The following is a 23,610-nucleotide window of genomic DNA, read 5'->3' on the forward strand; positions in this document are numbered from 1 at the left end:
CAGCCCAGCTGGGGGAAGGAGGGAAAGATGTATATAGGCCTGAGGCACTGCAAGAAGTGTGTCCATCTGCTAGCAGCAGTCAATGAACAGAACATTTTTTAAAAGCCTCCCACCCAACTTCAGTCAAGCCAAAATACTGGCAGGCAGGCAGGCAGAAACCACCACCACCACCACCCTCCACTCTGACTGCGAAGGCTTGCAAGTACCAGGACTGTGGTATACAAATATACATGTAAAAAAACACTGTTGAATCAAAGGGTGAATTGATTTCAGCTGCAAACCTCTCTGTCAATGAGAACACATTTATTCTTTTCAGACCAAGGATGCTGACAAACTTCAAAAAATTAGATTTTACTTCATAGGCTGCCAATAGAGACAAGAAAAAGTTTATCCAGTCTGTGGGGAAATATTGTCGTTTTGGGCATACAGCTCACTGCTTTACTATCAAGATACACAGTTAAAAGACATTACACTGACAGCACACAAAATCAAAATCTTCACCACCCACAAAACGAATATAGAAAAGAAATTGAAGTGGGTCAAATTCTCCTGAGCCAAGTCAAGAAAACTGTTTGCCCATGAATGCTCCATGGGAAAAGGAATCCTTCCCCACAGCTTGTAGAATCCCAGCAAATTTACTCTAGAGCACCATTTCTCACTTGAGGCCACCAGGGGATTTCCCTGAAGCCACAACAGCTTCCTGGGCAGTTATGGGGGGGGGGGGTGAGGGGGAGAGGGGCCAGCAGCAGCAAAGCATCAGCCCCTCCCCCTTCCACTCCAGCAAAGCATCAGCCCCTCCCCCTTCCACTCCCTCCTTGTTGCTCCTGGATGTGCCACTCTGAACATCTCTGGAGACAGGTGAAGGAGTAAGGGGAGTTCTCTACCTTTAGGAGAAAAGGGGAACTTAGGGAGCCTTAGTGGGGCTCGGACTTCAGCCTTGGGGTGGTTGGGCGGTGGAGACTTAGGGAGCCTGGCTGCAGACTACTGCTCCAGCCGCCAAACCCTGGCCACACAGCAGGGGGCTCCAATCCCTGGCTCTGGCCGTGTGGCACTGACCCCCAATCCCGCCGATGGCCACTGGCCCCAGCACTGACCCATCTGCGTGCTCCGACCCCAAGCCCTAGTCACTGACCACAGGTGCCAGCCCTAGGCGATGACCCTGAGCTCCAGCAGCTGCCGGCCCTGGGTGCAGATCTCCGGTGCTGGCCTTGGGCCCAGGGGTGCTGGCTCTGGATGCTGACCCCTAGCCCTGGCCATGCGGCAACAGGTGCAGACCCAAAGCGCCAGCCTCAAACCCTGGCAGCAGCCAACCCCCAGCCGTGCGCTCCGACCCCCAGCCCTGGCCGCCGACCCCAGGCACTGCTCCTGGATGTCAACCCTAGGTTCCGGCAGGTGCTGGCCATGGGTGCCAATTCCCAGCCCCAGACGCAAGACCAAGCCCCTACAGCTCCCATTGGCTGGGAACAGGGAACTATGGCCAATGGGAGCTGCAGTGCACAAAGACACGTGTCCCCCTCAGGGAAGCAGGGGCACACTGGCTGCTTCTGGGAGCCGTGTGGGGCCAGGGCAGGCAGGGAACCTGCCTTAGCCCTGCTGTACCACTGACCAGGAGCCACCCAAGGTAAATGCTGCCCGGCTGGAGCCCTCACCCCAACCCTCAGCCCCCTCCCGGAGACAGCACCCCGAACCCTCTCCTGCACCCCAGCACCCTGCCCCAGCCCAGAGCCCCCTCCTGCACCCAAACTCCCTCCCAGAGCTTGCACCCCTCACCCCCTCCTGCACCCCGACCCTTGCCCCAGCCCAGTGAAAGTGAGTGAGGGTGGGGAAGAGTGAGCGACGGAACGAGGGGGGATGGAGGGAGTTGGATGGGGCCTCGGGGAAGGGACGGGGTAGATCCTGGTTCGCACTTAAATTCAAAAAGTGATCTTGTGTGTAAAAAAGTTGGAGACCACTGATATACATGTATATTTATTTGTTTTTCCTAAAGTTAATTAAGTATTTGAGGAAGAAGTGTCAGTGCGGCCACCAGCAACCCACCCCTCCAAACATGTGGTGGCGGGGGTCCCCCATCCATCGCGCCTGGCCTCTGTTGTCCATCAGCAAGAGTTGGTGGCCACACTCTGAGGACACCAAAAAATTTGTTGCAAGAATCCCTGCTCTACAGTCACTACTGCAGTGTGATAGGGCATGGCTGCCTTGCTGGCCAAGCGTAGTGTGGCTGGCATTGCCTGCCTCAGTTTCCCTCCACAAAGTTGGCTTCCTCTACTTCTCACACATCAATGCCAAATGATAAAGTTAACCCCATCTAGGGTAGAAAAATCCAGCTAAAATATCCCAAACAAACAAAAAGGATCTTCTGCCCTCTAGGCCCTGTTCCCAGACCCTTTGAGAGTCTTTCAGGCTCTGGGATAGAGCACTCTTTCTCTGCTGGGCTCTGTTCCTTGCATCCTTCCCTTGCTCCGGTACAACGCACTGGGCCTCCAGAACGGCTGCTCTTGAGTACCAGGCCTCCTGCAGGCTCAGGATATTCCACAGCAGCCTTCTATTTGCTCTGGTTCCAACCCCCAGACAAATCTCAGTCCAACAAAGGCCCAGCTGACCATTAAGCGATCATCTGACCCGATTTAGTCCTACCCACTCAGGCTGGGAAGCAATTCATTATGGGACAGGTGTGGCAGGTCCCATCTCCCCTTAAAGGGGTGAGTCACTCTGCAGTTTCTGCAGCAGATACATCACCCATATCCAGCAGGCCCATGAATTTGACATGTATAGTCAAAGATCTATGGCCCCATCCATCCCCAAAAATCCTTTGCATACTACCACTGAAAGGGCCCAACAGAGTATACCTCTGAAGCGTGTAAAATGTGAAACCCACTGCGTACACTCCCCATGTCCTCCTCCATGCAGCAGAATCACACTAGTCTTGTATTAGTGGCCTTTGGCCAGTACATGCCCATGGGCGTGGTAGGATGTAACCCAGTGAAAGCATCCTTACACCATCCTGCTAAAATGTCTCAAGCTCATTCAGTGAAGTGAACTGAGAGTACATTTTCAATGTGTCCAGTGAGGAAGTAGGGGCTGCAAAAAATGTTGTACATATAGATGAGATTTTTCTCACAGAAATTATGAGTTAGTTTGCCTGTGAAGTCACCAGTCACATCTCAAACACATATTAAATAAATGCTTATGGATGATCATCATGCCCTGCAGCACATTACAGTTATACTGAACAAGTGCTTCTTCACGAGCTATGTCTGCTCATAAGCCATTAGGATGTGTTAGAGGATCTCTTATAATATGGCCAACCTGAATAATAGTTCACTGCATAAAACAAGTGGATATTTTAAGCACTCTGTATGCAGTACATGACTTAACATTAAACTACTCAGACTGTAAATGTGAACTGTTCTTTTAAGTACAGTTTCATCCAAGTCCATTTGCTTTTAGTAATTTGCCAACACACATGGTGCACATCTAATAATCTAAAGGGAAAATGCTATCAATTTAATGGGAGTTTGGCTAGACTTAAAAACTGCTTTATGGTTTAAAGTAGTAATGATTTTCTCATTATACAAGAAAGTACCATTGCATTCAGCTTGGATATAAAACCTATGATAGAGCAGAAACATTTGATTGACTAGAAACAATTTACTATCCACAGTACATTAGAGTGAGTTATGTGAATAGTGTTAAACATGTATTTTTATTTGCATAACAAAATCAAGCTGGGAAGACACAGAATTTAAGATGATATAGCAATGTACGTTAAAGTTATTTTTTGAACTCACTCAACAAATCTTTCCCTTCAAAACTAAAATTATTTTATTTTAGGGGCTTGTTACAAAATACAGATTACAAGCACAAGAGATTATTTTTGTGGGGGAGAGAGGGAAGAGGGATTATGTGCAGTTACCTACTTTCTGGCAGGGTATAAAACTATGAAGAGAATCAGGCTTATGGATAATCAAGTCTAAATTCATCTGACTTTAAATGGTACTGTATAAAATTGCTGTTTGTTTGTTTGGTTGGGTTTTTTTTGAAGTGTTAGCCCACCAGGTATACTATTTTGATATAAAGGATCTTCCTGAGACACAAGTTCCATTTACCTACAAGCCATTTTTTGAAAGAGATTCACTGTCAATGAATTCCTCAAAATGTGATACATATTGTTCTAGTCTAAGTTTTGGATCATATGGAGACAAATATGTTTTAGGTTAAAAGAGAAGATTTTGTAAAGGAACCTGAACTTTGGTGTTTTTATGTAAGAACGTTCACAAGCAAGTACTTTAGAATCAGCTCACCCTTTAGCTTCTTTCTTGGAAGGCAAATAAGATTGGTGTTTCCCTGAGGCAACTTATCTTACTCTAGCCAAATAACGAGCTAAGAGAGAGTAAAGAGGTAGTAGGAGAGAATAAAGAGTAAAAGGAAAGAATTGTCAATGGTTCCTTCAATTCAGGGGTCAAATTCAAAGGTCAATTCCTTCAATTCAGGGGTCAAAACTGGGCCAGCTCACACTGGCTCAGAAAACCAGTATTTTTTTTTTTTTTGAGACTGCATCACAGTCTTCAGATTATTTTTTTAAGTAAGTATAAACCTTATAGCAGCAAAGAATCTTCAAAATATGAACAAAGTGTAAACCAACAGAGATGTCTGCTTAAGCCTACATAGAGCCTAAAACAATAGCTCTGACAGATGTGAACGGCCCCATTTTAACTATTTCCCTGCTGAGCAAACAAAAAACAAAACAAAAAAAGGAGAAATTATGTCAGAATTTAAGGACAGAAGGGAGCACCAGATCATCTCGTCTGACCTCCTGTATATCACAGGCCACCAGATGTATTATGAAGCAAATCTTATTTTGGGATCTCAAGAGAGTAGGTGGGTGTGACTGAGTGCAGAGTTTAGGGGAATACTAGTGAGAGGGCAATCCCTCTCCCTTGCACAACATAGCGGTCAAATTATCTCCAGCAGACGTAAATCTTTTTGACTTGACATATCAAGATATCCTAGTTCTCTGCGTTAAAAAGTTATGGGACCAATCAGCGTGCAGAATGATCTGAAAGTATGTTTGAGTCAAGTATCACTGCAGAAATCCCATACAAATTGGAGTAGTTGTGCCAATTGAGCATCTTTTTCTTTCTTAGAATATTCAAACCAACCAACATTTAATCTCGCAAAAAAAGTTTTAAAGTAAGTTTGACAATGATAAAAGCAGGGGGAAAAATTAGACGGGAAAGTATTTCTAAGATTATCCAGAGAAGATGCTGGTTTATCAAATGGGTACTTTCTTAATTCACTACTCCTTCTTTACTCTATGCCATTCCCTGTTTACTCCTCTGAGCCTTCTTACCTTAGTGTTCCAGTGTCCATCTGTTCCAGTGACAGTTTCTTCTGTGTTCACGGTTATTGTGCATCCCCGTTGTCTGGCTCTCCTACCAGACTGGGAGCTCCATTCTACAGAGCTACAGTTTGGAATAATGTATTTAGATGCTGTTCTTCGAAGTCTTTAAAAAAAAACGACAAGTGATTCTTCAAGAAGGTTCTGAAAGAAAGGGCAGTGACCCTTCCAATCAGTTCACCTGGTTGAGTTCCATACACAAGGGGTTGCATAGAAAAAGATGTAGTTACGCTTGTGCAAGAAGCTGGTTAAGGCTTGTGTCACTGGTTTAGCAGGGACAGTAGGGCAACAACGAGCAACAGATGGGCCTTGAAGAGTTGTGATGGGCCTTGAAGGAGAGGAAAGGGAGCCTAAACTTGCTAGAGTAAACAGGGCGAGCCAGCAGAGCTACTAAGCAGTTCTGGTTCGGCCATGTAATGATGAGATACCCAGGTAGAGAGGTCAAAAGATAGTGACACTGATGCAGGACTGGAATGGAGCAGTAACTCACTGGAGGAAACCAGATTGGGGAAACAGTAAAAAGATAAGATCACCCCAAGAGAGAGAATGGGCCAACCCATCAAATGAGAGGCTAAAAGACTGATCATAGAGACAGGAGGAAATCACATGAGAAAGCTCTAAGTCAATGACAGGAGGAGAAAAAGGGAGGGAGATGGCATATCTTCTGCTATCATTGTTTGTATTTTTGTTTACTGAAGTAAGTGTCCTTTTTTCTATTCCTTTTAACCCATTTCTTCATCCACAGCAGTCTACCAGTGATACTGGTAAAGGGAAGAGCTCTCTATAAATGCTTAAGATAAACAAGGTGTACCAAGACACCAGTGATGGCAAAACAGTAAGTTTGCAAGTACAAAAGAAGAGAGACAAACATGCATTCAGAGAACTTCTTCAAAAGTTCCTTATTGTTTAGCCATGAATATAAAAAAAACCTATTACCTACATTAATATTCATAACAGGAATAAGCAGAACATTGTCTTAAAGAAAGGAGTAAAAATACATTTCAATAGCCCGGAAGTTACATTAAATATTAAATTGTACATAGCTACAATCCTCAAACTTCAGTTTACCCGAACTCAAGTATCTATGCCTAGATTAAAAGTATCTAAAGACATAATTATGCTATTGACCACCTTTCCCATTTCCCCTCCTTTCTAACCACTGAAGACTGTATGAAAGCATCAGTGCTCACAGACATAGTTGGAAATAATTTCTTCTTGAATCTGATATGGATATAGCAAGAGCAGATTGCCTGCAAGGAAACAAGAATAAACCAGCTATTTAGAGAGATTACATAATCTAGTGTAGTGTTTCAAAATGAATTTAAAGAGACAAGAGTCCTGAATTTCATTATTGTAAGTAAGTAAGTAAGTACCTATAAAATCCATCCAACACAAAATGGATTTAAAGAAGTTCAGCAGACGAAGACATCACTGTCTTTTTATAAAAAGAAAACCTTATTGATGGGTCCCCCCCTCAAATTAGAATACTTTTGATCCAGTTTAATTAAGTGGACTGCAATTATATTAATACTTTATTTCTAGCTCTTATTCATGTTTGGCGGGTAATGGCACCATTTAAGTGGCTTCATTTCTTCCAACGTAAAATCCATTAATCGAAAGCTGAGATACAGTTCTCGCCTCACAGATGTGCAGATTTGGAAAATAAATCTCAGATTTGAACAAAACAGACTTTTGAGGTCCTCAGTACCAATAAGAAAGGATATACATTCTTATTTGTTGATCTTCTGTAACTGAGTATTAAGTTCATTAGCAAAGTACAGTATATTATAAATGAAGCTCTGGTATGCAGATATTGACAAAGGCAATGAATATCATATCTATCATAATATTTTAGCAAATTTAAATAGGTCTCAAGTTTTATAACTAAAGCTACTTCCTGGGTAAATAAACACAGGTTCATCAAAAACAGCCAGAAGATATGAACCACTATGAACTTCTGTTAAAAATAGCAAGAAAACAAGCAGCTAAGGCACAAATGATGTGGGACATTAACTCTGCCTACTGTACATACAACTGAGCAGGGTGGATAAAAATCAATGACTGTTTTAAAAAATAAATAAAATCAGATTTTTTTTTTATTTAAATAGGATTATTTTGATAAAATAGTTTTTTCCTTAAAAAGCATCTAAAGATAGTTTTTAATTAAGATACATTATAGCTCAAATATATCTCATCATGGAATAGGGATTATAAATTCTATAGTATGAGACAATATATTCATTTAATGTTAAGAAAAGTTTTGTAAATGAGTTCCAACAATTCATGGATTAGGAACCCAATCTTATGGGGTTCCACAGGCTTCTGGAAAGATTATTTAGGTTAATCTTTCTATCTACCCAATGGAACTCAGTGCTCAGTCTAGAAGATACCATCAGAGATGCTTAGTTTTGCAGTTCTCAAACTGTGGATTTGTCTCCAGAGGTAACATGCTTGTTAACATGGGGGGGGGGGAGGGGGTAAAATAAATAAATAAATAAATATAATATATCTAGAGAGGTGAGAAATGACAGACCTCTCAACTCTACTGTCCCTCTAAAAATTTGTGTACACAGAGTCAATCCCTCACCTCTCTCTAAAAGTGCAAAGTTTCAAAAAGTTCAATGAATAGAAGATTGTTGGAGGCGGAATAGATCTGGACAAGGAGAAGAAGTCTGGAGATAAATGTGAGAAGCAAGGGACACGTGCTTGTTTTGTTATAATATTATATGTTTGTTGTTGCAGAGAAAAATCCAGAATACATAACGTTGTTTTAGTTAAATAAAACAATTTAAATGTCTGTCTGGTGATGTTCTCCTCCTAATACAGCCCAGCAAGAAAATCCTCCAAATATTAATGATTAACCTGTTGAACTGGAGATAGTTCACCTCCCAATGACTTCATAAATATCTGCTTCAATTACCTTTGGTAAATGAAATAACCAAACAATCATTCATTTTCTGATATAGCTGTAGAACTAATCTGAAAAGTTTTCAAAATAAATCACTGTTTAAAAATGTATAGTGTGTACCTTCTAAAAATGAAATCTACATCTATCTCCGAGTTGTGAAGAATATGTATTAAGGTTATAACAACCAACAAGAATGCACTTTTATGTAGAAAACCATGATTAAATCGAGTCTTCCTGACTAGTGATTTAAATCAAATCCCCACCCTGCAACTGAGTCTAAACTTTTCAGGCCTGAGACCTTTGTTTGGAAGCTATATAAAACAAACAAACCGAAAAATATTGCAGGAAAAGCCCAGAACTGCTAACTAGCATGTGTTTGATATTTCACTCCTTTGTTCTTCCATTTGGGAGCTATCAGTTGCTACATGCAGGTATTTAAATGAAAAACTACTTTTTACCAAGTTCAGAACAGTCTATAATCACAACACTTACACAAATGATAGCCAGAGTGCATAGCAATTTATATTTTGCTACTAGTTTGGCCCATTCTGACCACTATATGAAGTGATTAAATTAGATATAGTTGGCCAAAGTCGACCCTTTGGAAAACAGTGAAATTACCGCAAAGATGAATTTGGTCCAGCAGTTTCTGTTTTTAGCAGACTGTTGTCCTATTGCTGGATCTTCCCCTACATTATGTAAAACATACAGTATTTCTGCAAGAGTAGGCTTATTGACAGCCATGCCAGAATTCTCAGACTACACACAGCCTCAGTCATATTCTTCCTAGCTGCTCTAGAATACATTAGGTGACAACCTTCAGGATTCCTTGAGTTCCACAACCTGTCTCTGCTTCCCATGGACTCATCTTTTCTCTGGCAGCACTCTTACAGAACACAACCGGAAAGAAAAAATTGAGTATTTATACTATTAAAAACAGCAGTACATATCCATGAATGGAGAAACACCAGTGTGAAGGAACAAATCCATCTCCTAGGAGGTATTTGAAATAATTAAAGAAAAAATTCATGCCTCTGTAGCAAACTCAGCTTATTTCACCCGTCCATTTGCAACTAGATAAACTTCACAAATGCAAATTTTATGGGATGAGTGCACAACTCAATTACTACACATCTATTTAATATTTCTTTTTCAAATTAAACTACACCACCCAAGGACAAGAACACTGCTTTAAAAAAAAAAAAAGTCATGTACCAATGACTTCATATTTTCTAGGCGATGAACATTCACCACACTTTTCTTTAAAAAATGCAAGGTAATGTAAATAATTAGGCCACTATACTATAACTATAGATGTAATGATAAAATCATGACGAAGGGCACATGCTGACAGAGATTTTATAACTTTGCTCCCATAGCTCAGTTTGTCATTATGGACCCTGTAAAACTCAAAATATACCAGCCAACCTCCTCCCTATGCAGAAGCAAAAAGAAGGGCCTTACCAACCAGGATACCTGTATGTGGACTACAGACTGTTCTTGCAGTGTCTTAGCAAGCACACTGCTGTGTACACTGAGAAGGAGTTTCTAAGACAGATTGGCAACTAGCCAGATGCAAACTTGCTACAGAGATTTGAGTCCAAATTCCTTTTTCTTGAATAAAGGAGGATACACGTGATGGAGTGGAGGTAAGGATACCATGGATAACCTCAGATGAATGCAGTCTCCAGAGTAAAATATTGACTGTTGTAAAACTATTCGAAAGAAAGTTTCAGTTTAGGTAACTATAATTACTTGGTGCAAGACTGGAACTCTGAAGTAGCACAAAACAAGGAGGATCATAGTTAGGGCCCTACCAAATACATGGCCATGAAAAACATGTCACAGACCATGAAGCGTGGTCTCTCCCCCATGAAATCCAGTCTTTTTTGTGCTTTTACCCTATACTATACAGATATACAGGGGAGACCAACGTTTCTCAAATTGGGGGTCCTGATCCAAGGGGGGGTGTCACAAGGTTATTTTATGGAGGTCACGGTATTGCCACCCTTACTTCTGCGCTGCCTTCAGAGCTGGGCGGCAGGGAAAAGGCAGCTGTTGGCCAGGCACCCAGCTCTTAAGGCTGTGCCCTGCCAGCAGGAGCGCAGAAGTAAGGGTGGCAAAATACCATACCATGCCACCCTTATTTCTGCGCTGCTGCCTTCAGAGCGGCGGCTGCTGACGGAAGGCCCCGCTCTACAGGCAGCGGCACAGAAGTAAGGGTGACAACACCATACCATTCGATCCTTACTTCTGTGCTGCTGCTGGCAACAGCTCCGCCTTCAGAGCTGGGCTCCTGGCCAGGAGCCACCGCTCTCCAACTGCCCACCTGTCAGCAGCGACGCAGAAGGAAGAGTAACAGCACTGCAACCCCTCCACCACAATAACTTTGTGACACCCCCCGCCCACTCCTTTTTGGATCAGGACCCCTACAATTACAACACCATGACATTTCAGATTTAAATAGCTGAAATAATTACATTTACTATTTTTAAAATCCTATGACCGTGTAATTGACCAAAATGGACCGTGAATTTGGTAGGACCCTACTTATAGTAAAGAGGTTCGTCACACAAGTGGCCAATATATACACAACTCCTAGGGTGGAGGATGCTCAGCATTATTTTCAAGCAAACCCTTCATACAATTCAGGAGTTACATTGTCAAATTCCAGAGAGCAACATCCAGTTCTGCTCAGCACAACACACAGCCTCAGAGAGTAACTGAAAAATAGAAAGTACTTTCTAGGTTCTAAGGACTCCCGAAAAAGAGGAGGCTAGTATATTCAAAGAGTAATATTTTTTTCAGTATTTTACTTTTCTGAAGTTAACGTTACAAATATTGTGAAGTAGATAGTCGTTGTACATAACAGCCACTTTGTTTAAAACTTAAATATCTGTCCAAAATTAATTTTTAGTTAAGGTTCATTCCTTCACGTAATTAAACTTCACTAACAAAAATTCTCTTATTGATAGAATTTTCAAAGTCTCATGAGGTGACCATGTAACTTTGGGCCAGATTCTGATATTGTTGCTCACACTGAGTAGCACTTTACTCCACTGGTAGGCCCACAACATGGTGTATGGTACCATTCAGCATGAATAAGGGTAACATAATCTAGCTCTATGTCAATTATTCTACAATTATGTATTTGTGCAGATCAGTGTTATCCTTCCTGTTTGTATGCAGGCACAATTTTGGAAACCAAGATTTCCTTTTCTAGAGTTGTGTGTAAAAGCCTCTACTGAGGAAAAACATCATTTATTTTAAAATATTCTAGGAAATTAGGATAATTGGTAAGATATTGATGGAAGCCCACCTACATCTCCCGGTTAATCACATCACCTTTTGAGAGTCTTTAATGTGACAAAAAAATCAATCAGCTGTCACCTCAAGAACATAAGGCAACACTGTTGATTAGCCAACAAATGGCAATGTATATCTGCGGATAAAAAGTAATAACATCTAAATCTGGAAGATTATTCCATTTCTAAACAAAAACCTCTTTCACTGATTAAAAAATTCAAAGGGTCATTTTCAATTATACAAACAACATTAAAATGTATACCATGCAAACGCTGTGATTTTAGGTTTCTATATACCTTTTCCCTTATACCTTATTAATACCCTCTTTGGAAGCCTGAAATTAATTTCTTCTTCCTCTCTCTCTCCTCCCCAATTACAGTTTTTTATTGTAGGTATATTTGAATAGTCTTATTTTAAAACGGTATGAAAATAAAAGCAGAGGAACACTTATGCTCGGAAATAAATGTGCATAAAGCACTTAAGAACGTCGCAAATTGATAAGATAAAAAGGTACAGTAAGCTATCTGCTAATAAAAAGTACAGTGGACCTTCCAACCTTGAAAAAGCCCTTTTAAAATACTGTCAAGTGCCATTGTCATTTGTCCAACTATATGATCTCAGAAGGCAGATTTATAATAATCCAACAAGAGAACAATATAAAATCAGCAGGAGGGAGAATTACAGACTTGTCTACTCTACAGAAAATAGTTACGCTAGGGTTTGAGGTCACATTCAAAACTAAAAATTAAACATCAATCGCATTTATGTTGAGCTAAAAATCATACAATAACAAGACTAAAGTTTGCAAGTACCATTCTGGAGAGTCTGTGCTCGTGATTCCTTTCCCAAATTGACATGGAATCCTCCTCCTAATGATGGTGTTTTACCAGCACCTGTGGGGGAGAGGGGGGCGACAAAAACTAACAATTATCAGATACAACTAAAGCATTAAAATAGATCTTACAATGCATCCTTTTCATTCAATACTTTTACAATGTATGATCGGGCAAAATTATGGTCTGGTAAGGGTGGTAACATAGGGATTTGAAGGGTGAAAGGCATAGCATATAAATTCAGTAGGGACCTACCAAACTCAGTGCTTTCCCCACAATCTCTCACCTGGGCTGCTCCAAGGTTAGCTAGTGTAACAATGTGCCGTCCCTTACTCCAGAAAGAACATTAAGTCATAATCTAGCCCTCAATTGTAAAATCTTTCTCGCAGCAAACCACAGAACAATTGCTCATTTATATTTTGTTAGAGAAAGGTTAAATACTGAATTTTAATAGCTAAACATCTACATTACAGAACAGAAAATGTGGTCAGTGTGCAAAAGGTTCTGTGTTAAGGCTAGTATATACACACCTTGTACATTGAAAACGCTGCAATATAAGTCAAGCACCCATACTGTAGCTTGGGTTACAGAATTGTGTGTCTGGAATGTAGAGTCGATGAAGCAATTCAGGTATTAAAAAAGGAGATGGAAGGTTAGAAAGTAACAAATCTCAGCAGAGTTGGAGGCCTTGTCTACACAACCTGGGTAAGTCTACCTAAGTTATGCAACTCCAGATATGTGAACAACATAGCTGGAGTCAAAGTAGCTTAGGTCAACTTACTGAGGTGTCTACACTGCACTGTGTTGATGGGAAATGTTCTCCCATCAATTTCATAGAATCATAGAATATCAGGGTTGGAAGGGACCTCAGGACGTCATCTAGTCCAACCCCCTGCTCAAAAGCAGAACCCATCCCCCATTAAATCATTTACCTTACTCTTCTCATTCCGGTAGAGTACCAGGGTCCAAAGGAGAGCGATCTGCAGTCATTTAGTGGGTCTTCACTAGACCTGCTAAATTGCCCCCCGGTGCTTTGATTGCAGCAGCGTCAATCCCAGCTAAGTGTAGACATGCCCTCAGATTCACTCTTACTTTGCTAAACTAGCATATCCTAAGGGACAGTTGCTGCACTGAGTGGCTTCAGTGTGAGCACGCTACTTGAAATCAACGAGAATATTCACAAGCGTAAGGGTTGCACAAGTAGCCCCTAAACTATTAGTGATGAACAATTGGATCCTTTCACAAAAGATGATTTTTTTCAAAAATAACCATGGGGTTAATGGTTTCAGAGTGGTAGCCGTGTTAGTCTGTATCAGCAAAAAGAATGAGTACTTGTGGCATTTTAGAGACTAACAAATGTATTAGTCTTTAAGGTGCCACGAGTACTCCACGTTCTTTTTTCATGAGGTTAACGTGATGAGTTGGACCCCTTGGGAAACCACCTGATGTGCTGAGATACCACCAAGTCTACCTGTTCTGCCAGCATGGGTCCCCTTTAACCTGTCTTGCTGAGCCAGGCTATTAAAGCCTCCTCTAACACACACAGGCAGAGCCACACCCAGCTGCAGATCAGCTCTGGGAAGACTCAGTTTAAGGGACTTGCTCCAGCACTCAGATGTACTTTGGAGTACAGACCCAAAGATATATTATGAAATTCACACCCTCCCCTCAATGTGGAGAGAGGTATGCACACTTCTTGCTCCCCTCCCCCAGTTAGAAATTACAGAAACTGGGTTTAATAATAAACAAAACAAATTTTATGAACTATAAAAGGCAGATTTTAAGTGGTAAAAGGGGTAACAAACAGGTCAAAGCAGATTACTAAGCAAATGAAATCTAACACGCAAACCAAGCTAATTTCGCTAAAGAAATTGGTTACAAATAGTATTTCTCACCCTAATATTGTTGCAGGCAGTTTGCAAAGTTTCTGTGGTTCAGAGTTCCAGTTATATTTCTTTTCAGACCTGACCCCTGTCTCAGTCTGGACTCCCCACTTGCCTTCCCCTTTGCAGTCTTTCTTCTTGGGCAGACAGGCCATGGAGAGGAGGAGTCTTGTTTGCCTTCCTCTCCACCCTTAAGTAGGATTTACATAAGGCAGCAATCCTTTGTTTCCCAGACTTGACCCCCCACCCCCAGTGGAAAGTTACAAGAAGTCACAGGTAATGCTTTAGTATCAGGTGACAAGACCACCCGACTCTGTAGGATCACAGCGTCCATGAGTCAGTGGCAGTATGGAGCGTCCACAGGAAGGCCAAGCTTTTCACAGTCCATTGTCCTCGCTGATGGGCCGTCCACCCTGTTTGGCTTTTCCATTGCTGTACCTGAAGTGTTAGCAGTGGGCGTCACCCAAAGTAGCATAGTTGAAATACAGATACATAGACAATATTCCTAACTTCAGATACAAAAATGATACAGGCATACAGATTGGATAATCGCATTTAATAAATCAAATTATCTCTCTCATGAGCCATCTTGCATAAGGTATATCTCAGTTATGTCATATTCATATCATAAGCATATTTTCATAAAGATATGGAATGACACATTAGTTACCTCAAGCAGAAAACTTGGAAAATATCAACTTTAACAGCAAATCAGACCAAAATACTAAAATCCTGTAGTACTGAATACGTATGCTGTTAAGTAGTTAATTATCTGAAGAATATTTTGGACTTCAATAGTCCTCTCTTTAGGGTGAGAAAAGGAGATGATATGTTCCTATCAACCCCTCCACCCCCCCATTCCTCCAAATTTAATGAAACTACATACTTCCATCTGAGTACAGCTGTACAAGACTCTCTCTAGAGCCAAACACCTCTCTACACTGAGACTCTGGCTAGTGGGATACTTCCCTCCTTTACATATCATTTGGAAGTAATTCAAGGCATTCTCTCCCACACACACGTTGAGTATGATACCTCCACAATAATGTAAATTCAAGAAGTGAAGAACTGAACTTGGATTCCAGATTGTTTCAGCCAAATGGAAATATGCTGCACTGCTACTGACTTGCTGGGACAGTGCCCGCTCTTAAATGCTTACATTAAATTAGTTGGAAAGATGCACAAAAGAGAAGACACAGTTCAAAAACACATTCCTATGAAAGCTTTCTGGACAACACTTTTAAGCTTGATTTTTCATACAAGCGTATACAACCCTTTGAATCTGGTCAGGTTTTCGATACTTTCCACTCACCCTGGTAACAAACCAACTTCAACGGCCCCTTCTTTAAGGAGCTCCTTTCAGTCAAATACTTCAAAGGCTCTAGATGTGGGGGCTCCACAGTTTAATGTTACAGTTCACAACCCTCATTAAGGAACCAAAACATTCACCATGGCCTCTGACTCCCAGTGCCTGTGTCTTTAACCCAGGGGTCTCACACACGCGTATTTTCTGCGCCCCCCCAGCTTCCCGCAGCCCCCCCAGCGTTTACCTAGAGCAGCTCCGGCCCAGCGCACACCAGGGGCAGGGCAGGCTCCCTCCCTGCCTGCCTTGCCCCTGTGCTGATCCGGGAAGCAGCCAGGACCTGGCGGAGGGAGGGCACAGGGGTCTGTGTGTTGCCCTGGCCGCTCCTCCATGTACCTCCCCGAAGCTCCCATTGGCTGCAGTTGCCCATTCCCAGCCAGTGGGAGCTGTGGGGGGTGGTGCCTGGAGGTGTGGCCAGGGCAACACACAGACCCCCGTGCACACAGTCTCTCAAAGGTGAGAAAATATTCAGCAATATCACTGGATTCATCATACTGTGGATATAGTCGCTCCCATTTGTGGATTGTTGGGGAAAGATTTTTAGGGTTATCCAGTATATTCTGCTGAGCCTTTGCCTTCTCTATCTCCAGTGCATACTTCCTCTCTTTTTCCCCTCTCCTCCATTTCTTTTTCCTTTGCCTCCATAGCTCTCCTGTGGGCAGCCTCCTGGGCTTTCTCTGCCTCCATAGATCTGGTGGGCAACCTCCTGGGCTTTCTCTGCCTCCATAGCTCTCTGGTGGGCAGCCTCCATTTCTTTTTCTTTGGCTTCCAGTCTGGCTAACTCTGTTTGGTCTTGCTTTCTGTCATCCTAGCCCCTCTGTTTTTAACCTAGCTATTCCCAAGAGTAAGAAACAAAGAAAAAAAAAAAACCTGTCTTGTAAAATTTTGCTGTGCTGTAACCCAATACGCTTGTGTCTCTGATAGCTGTTCTAAGCTTACAGAAAAATCCTTTTGTTATGGAGATGCTCTGTCCTTAGGCAAAGAGACAGAATAAACTCTAACTGCTTTCAGCTTAAAACCTGCTTCCAAGCAGCTCAAAGGAAAAAAAACCTGTCCTTTTAAAATCCTGCTGTGCTTCTGTTTCAAAATGATCCTGGTTCAAAATGATCCCACCACTCTGCCACCATGTCAAGGTTCCTTCCCTACTCTGAAGTCTAGGATACAGATGTGGGGACCTGCATGAAAGACCCCTTAAGCTTATTCTTACCAGCTTAGGTTAAAAACTTCCCCAAGGTACAAACTTTGCCTTGTTCTTGAACAGTATGCTGCCACCACCATTCGTTTTAAACAAAGAACAGGGAAAGAGACCACTTGGAGACGTCTTCCCCCAAAATATCCCCCCAAACCCTATACCCCCTTTCCTGGGGAAGGCTTGATAAGAATCCTCTCCAATTGGTACAGGTGAACACAGACCCAAACCCTTGGATCTTAAGAATAAATAAAATTCTTCTTTTAAGAACCTGATTGATTTTTCATTGAAGAAACGGTAAAAGAATCACCTCTGTAAAATCAGGATGGTAAATACCTTACAGGGTAATCAGATTCAAAACACAGAGAATCCCTCTAGGCAAAACCTTAAATTACAAAAAGACACAAAAACAGCAATATGCATTCCCTCCAGCACAGCTTATTTTACAAGCCATTAAACAAAAGAAAATCTAACGCATTTTCTAGCTAGATTACTTACTAACTTTACAGGAGTTGTAAGGCTTACACTCCTGATCTCTTCACAGCAAAAGCATCACACAGACAGCCCAAAACCTTTGCTCCCCCCGTCCGGATTTGAAAGTATCTTGTCCCCTCATTGGTCATTTTGGGTCAGGTGCCAGTGAGGTTACCTTAGCTTCTTAACCCTTTACAGGTGAAAGGGTTTTGCCTCTGGCCAGGAGGGATTTTATAGCACTGTATACAGAAAGATGGTTACCCTTCCCTTTATATTTATGACAGCGTAGTATAAACATGTCATTGTCTGTATGAAATTTTAGTTTGTACTTACTTCGCTAGTGCTTTTTATGTAGCCTGTTGTAAAACAAGGCAAGTATCTAGATGAGTTGATGTACCCTGTGGAAGACATTTGCATACCTCCAGGTTGCAACATACCCCTGGTTGAGAACCACTGTTCTAAAGAAGTGCACAAGATTTCATTTAGTATTAAGAGGTCTAACTACCAACATGCATTTCAAGATTGGCTCCTGCTGGTCAGTATATATTGCTATCATTTCTCTCTTTTAAAGTACAGCAAAAAACTAGGGCCCTGATCCTGCAAACACTTACACTCATGCTTAAATTAAGTAGGTGAGTAGTCCTGTTGAATTCAACAGAACAATTCAAGTGAGTAAAGTTAAGAACATACGTAAGTGTTTGAGATACAGCTAGAGCTAAGGAGAGTTGAAAATAAAATAAGTTACTCTTAGACCAAATAATGTGTAATAGAAAATATTCTAATATTAATTATTTGTATTATCATAATACCTAGAGGCCCTAGTCAAGATGTGCTAGGATCTGTACACACACACACACGCACACTAAGAGACAGTCCCTCTCCCAAAAGCTTACAGTCTAAATATACCAGACAAAAGATCAGAAAAAAAAGTGTATTGTAATCCCCTTGACATTGAAGCCCATCTACTAGTAAATGGTCCAGCTCTGCATAAGCCAAACAGGCACAGCAGGTAGATAAGGACTTTCAGTTACTACCAAAATCAACTGGATTCGAACTTGTAATTTAGACGTAAAAGATTATCTCCCTATCCACTAACATCTGTGGAAGATTTCACCTATTAGGACTAACAGCATAGAAACAATTATGTTTCTCACGTTTTATGCTTTTTCTACCTTCTCATTCCTTATTGCTAAGAAAGTTTTCATGAACATGAAATTAGAGTGGTGCTAAAAAATATGTACCACTGGCAAAAAAAAAAAATCAAAGTGGAACCAATTAAAACAACTCTACAACCAACAGAACACCACCTCCAGGAGAAACCACTATACCATGACCTTCCACATGGCTGTTACATGACACCACATCATCATCAACCCATCAAGACTACTGAAGGATCTGTACTCTCCAAGAGACTGAACTTCTGTCCCATCATAGAACTGGGTATCATATGAACATGTGGAAACCTAGGAAAATTCTTCCACCGACTCCACCTCAAAGTATTTTTCACAACAAAGATGATACCACCCACAACTACCACATCCCACTGACAGACATAAGAAAAAAGAATCGTCTGACGGGACATGCCTCAGTGGATGAAACCACACATTGGATGATTACACTGATTGTTTCAGGAGGTAAAAAATGGACACTGAAATCCTCAATAAAAAATACTTCCACCACAATCTCTCTACCACTGAGAGGACAGCTACACAGTCCCTGAAATCCAAACCTCAGATAGTGACCAAACCAGTTAACAAAAGGGGGCACTATTGTAGTCCTTAATTATGATGACTGACAGTGAGGCCGACAGACAAGTCTCTGGACACCACCTACTATAAAGAACTCAAAAGGACCCCAAAACTCATCCTTCTTGATGCCATCAGTTATTAGCTCTCCTTCCCCACTAAGTAAAAGACCTTCACTTCCTCCTTGCTCCTAATGTATTTAAAAGACAATTTAAAAAAGGTTCTTTATGTTCCTTGCTAGGACTAACTCGTTTTGTCTCTTAGCCTTTCTGATTTTGTCCCTACATGCTTGTGCTATTCTTCTGTACTCCTCCTTAGCAATTTGTCAATGTTTCCATTTTTTGTAGGATTCCTTTTTGATTTTCAGGTCATTAAAAAGCTCTTCATGGAGCATAGCCACCAACTTCCCCTCTTTCCCCAGGTGCTCGTTCCCCTCTCTTCCCCCAGCCCCGCCCCCATTCCAACCCCTTCCCTAAAGTCCTCACTCCAACTCTGCCCCCTCCCTGCCCCTATTCCAACTCCTTTCCCAAATCCCTGCCCCAGCCCTGCCTCCTCCCCGAGAGCGCCATGTTCCCGCTTCTTTCTTCTTCTTCTTCTTCTTCCCATGAGACTTTATCTGCCAGTTCTCTGAATTTGTTAAACTCTGCTTTTTTGAAGTCTATTTTCCTTATTCTGTTGCTCTCACGCTTTCCTTTCCTTAGGATCATGAAATCTATGACTCCATGGTCACTTTCACCTCAACTGCCTTCCCACTTTCAGCTTCACATCCAATTCATCCCTGCTGGTCAGAATCAAGTCTAAAAATGACAGCTCCCCCTGGTTCTTCCACTTTCTGAAACAAAAAGCTGTCCTAAGAACTTACTGGAAATTTTGTGTTTTGCCAAATTACTTTTCCAACTGATGTCTGGGTAATTAAATTTCCCCAGTTACTACCAGTTATGCAGAAATTTCAACTCTTTCTCTTCCTTTAAAGCTTCCCCATCTTGTGTTATACATCAAGATATACACATTGTACATAAAGGTCACTTCTTACATGTGATGATATGCCCAGCTCCTGCTGAGCTGAAATGGGAACAACACACGTATCTAAATGAAGAATTTGGCTCTGAACACAGGTAGGACAGTTATGTGTTCATACAGTTTAAATGTAAAGTCTAATTTTACAATCAACTAAGCTGCATAAAGTTTCACTAACCATCATAGAATCATAGAATATCAGGGTTGGAAGGGACCTCAGAAGGTCATCTAGTCCAACCCCCTGCTCAAAAGCAGGACCAATCCCCAATTAAATCATCCCAGCCAGGGCTTTGTCAAGCCTGACCTTAAAAACTTCTAAGGAAGGAGATTCCACCACCTCCCTAGGCAACGCATTCCAGTGTTTCACCACCCTCTTAGTGAAAAAGTTTTTCCTAATATCCAACCTAAACATCCCCCACTGCAACTTGAGACCATTACTCCTTGTCCTGTCCTCTTCCACCACTGACAATAGTCTAGAACCATCCTCTCTGGAACCACCTCTCAGGTAGTTGAAAGCAGCTATCAAATCCCCCCTCATTCTTCTCTTCTGCAGACTAAACAATCCCAGTTCCCTCAGCCTCTCCTCATAACTCATGTGTTCCAGACCCCTGATCATTGTTGTTGCCCTTCGCTGGACTCTTTCCAATTTATCCACATCCTTCTTGTAGCGTGGGGCCCAAAACTGGACACAGTACTCCAGATGAGGCCTCACCAATGTCGAATAGAGGGAGACGATCACGTCCCTCGATCTGCTTGCTATGCCCCTACTTATACATCCCAAAATGCCATTGGCCTTCTTGGCAACAAGGGCACACTGCTGACTCATATCCAGCTTCTCGTCCACTGTCACCCCTAGGTCCTTTTCCGCAGAACTGCTGCCTAGCCATTCGGTCCCTAGTCTGTAGCTGTGCATTGGGTTCTTCCATCCTAAGTGCAGGACCCTGCACTTATCCTTATTGAACCTCATCAGATTTCTTTTGGCCCAATCCTCCAATTTGTCTAGGGCCCTCTGTATCCTATCCCTGCCCTCCAGCGTATCTACCACTCCTCCCAGTTCAGTATCATCCGCAAATTTGCTGAGAGTGCAATCCACACCATCCTCCAGATCATTTATGAAGATATTGAACAAAACCGGCCCCAGGACCGACCCCTGGGGCACTCCACTTGACACCGGCTGCCAATTAGACATGGAGCCATTGATCACCACCCGTTGAGCCCAACAATCTAGCCAACTTTCTACCCACCTTATAGTGCATTCATCCAGCCCATACTTCCTTAACTTGCTGACAAGAATACTGTGGGAGACCGTGCCAAAAGCTTTGCTAAAGTCAAGAAACCATACATTCACTGCTTTCCCTTCATCCACAGAACCAGTAATCTCATCATAGAAGGTGATTAGGTTAGTCAGGCATGACCTTCTGTCATAAATATAAAGGGAAGGGTAAACCCCTTTGGAATCCCTCCTGGCCAGGGGAAAGCTCCTCTCACCTGTAGACGGTTAAGAAGCTAAAGGTAACCTCGCTGGCACCTGACCAAAATGACCAATGAGGAGACAAGATACTTTCAAAAGCTGGGAGGAGGGAGAGAAACAAAGGGTCTGTGTCTGTCTGTAGTCGTCTTGGCCAGGGACAGAACAGGAATGGAGTCTTAGAACTTTTAGTAAGTAATCTAGCTAGGTATGTGTTAGATTATGATTTCTTTAAATGGCTGAGAAAAGTATTGTGCTGAATAGAATAACTATTTCTGTCTGTGTATCTTTTTTGTAACTTAAGGTTTTGCCTAGAGGGGTTCTCTATGTTTTTGAATCTAACTACCCTGTAAGATATCTACCATCCTGATTTTACAGGGGGGATTTCTTTATTTCTATTTACTTCTATTTTTTATTAAAAGTCTTCTTGTAAAACACTGAATGCTTTTTCATTGTTCTCAGATCCAAGGGTTTGGGTCTGTGGTCACCTATGCAAATTGGTGAGGCTTTTTATCCAACATTTCCCAGGAAAGGGGGGGTGCAAGTGTTGGGAGGATTGTTCATTGTTCTTAAGATCCAAGGGTCTGGATCTGTAGTCACCTAAGCAAATTGGTGAGGCTTTTTACCAAACCTTGTCCAGGAAGTGGGGTGCAAGGTTTTGGGAAGTATTTTGGGGGGAAGGACGCGTCCAAACAGCTCTTCCCCAGTAACCAGTATTAGTTTGGTGGTGGTAGCGGCCAGTCCAAGGATAACGGGTGTAATATTTTGTACCTTGGGGAAGTTTTGACCTAAGCTGGTAAAGATAAGCTTAGGAGGTTTTTCATGCAGGTCCCCACATCTGTACCCTAGAGTTCAGAGTGGGGGAGGAACCTTGACACCTTCCCTTAGTGAATCCATGCTGACTGTTCCTGATCACTTTCCTCTCATCTAAGTGCTTCAGGATTGATTCTTTGAGGACCTGCTCCATGATTTTTCCGGGGACTGAAGAGAGGCTGACTGGCCTGTAGTTCCAGGATCCTCCTTCTTCCCTTTTTTAAAGATTGGCACTACATTAGCCTTTTTCCAGTCATCCGGGACTTCCCCCGTTCGCCACGAGTTTTCAAAGATAATGGCCAATGGCTCTGCAATCACAGCCGCCAGTTCCTTTAGCACTCTCGGATGCAACTCGTCCGGCCCCATGGACTTGTGCACGTCCAGCTTTTCTAAATAGTCCCTAACCACCTCTTTCTCCAGAGAGGGCTGGCCATCTATTCCCCATGTTGTGATGCCCAGCGCAGCAGTCTGGGAGCTGACCTTGTTAGTGAAGACAGAGGCAAAAAAACATTGAGTACATTAGCTTTTTCCACATCCTCTGTCACTAGGTTGCCTCCCTCATTCGTTAAGGGGCCCACACTTTCCTTGGCTTTCTTCTTGTTGCCAACATACCTGAAGAAACCCTTCTTGTTACTCTTAACATCTCTCGCTAGCTGCAGCTCCAGGTGCGATTTGGCCCTCCTGATTTCATTCCTACATGCCCGAGCAATATTTTTATACTCTTCCCTGGTCATATGTCCAACCTTCCACTTCTTGTAAGCTTCTTTTTTATGCTTAAGATCCGCTAGGATTTCACCGTTAAGCCAAGCTGGTCGCCTGCCATATTTACTATTCTTTCGACACATCGGGATGGTTTGTCCCTGTAACCTCAACAGGGATTCCTTGAAATACAGCCAGCTCTCCTGGACTCCTTTCCCCTTCATGTTAGTCCCCCAGGGGATCCTACCCATCCGTTCCCTGAGGGAGTCGAAGTCTGCTTTCCTGAAGTCCAGGGTCCGTATCCTGCTGCTTACCTTTCTTCCCTGTGTCAGGATCCTGAACTCAACCAACTCATGGTCACTGCCTCCCAGATTCCCATCCACTTTTGCTTCCCCTACTAATTCTTCCCGGTTTGTGAGCAGCAGGTCAAGAAAAGCTCCCCCCCAGTTGGCTCCTCTAGCACTTGCACCAGGAAATTGTCCCCTACGCTTTCCAAAAACTTCCCGGATTGTCT

The 23,610-nt window shown here is 42.4% G+C and overlaps 1 protein-coding gene across 6 annotated transcripts in view; it reads right to left on the reverse strand.

The window, feature by feature from the left end:
* Positions 1-23,610, reverse strand: part of BRF1 (BRF1 general transcription factor IIIB subunit) — a 237,049-nt gene that overhangs the window by 194,972 nt on the left and 18,467 nt on the right. For all 6 annotated transcript variants that reach the window (XR_012159588.2, XM_073349847.2, XM_073349848.1 and 3 more), the window contains exon 2: positions 12,425-12,505. Coding sequence is in view for 5 of the 6 variants with exons in the window: in XM_073349847.2 (XP_073205948.1) it covers positions 12,425-12,505 (81 nt within the window). In the remaining variant the exon portion in view is untranslated. The remainder of the gene's footprint in view (positions 1-12,424; positions 12,506-23,610) is intronic.

This window comes from Lepidochelys kempii, chromosome 6 (assembly GCF_965140285.1).
Source record: "Lepidochelys kempii isolate rLepKem1 chromosome 6, rLepKem1.hap1, whole genome shotgun sequence".
Lineage (NCBI taxonomy): Eukaryota > Metazoa > Chordata > Testudines > Cheloniidae > Lepidochelys > Lepidochelys kempii.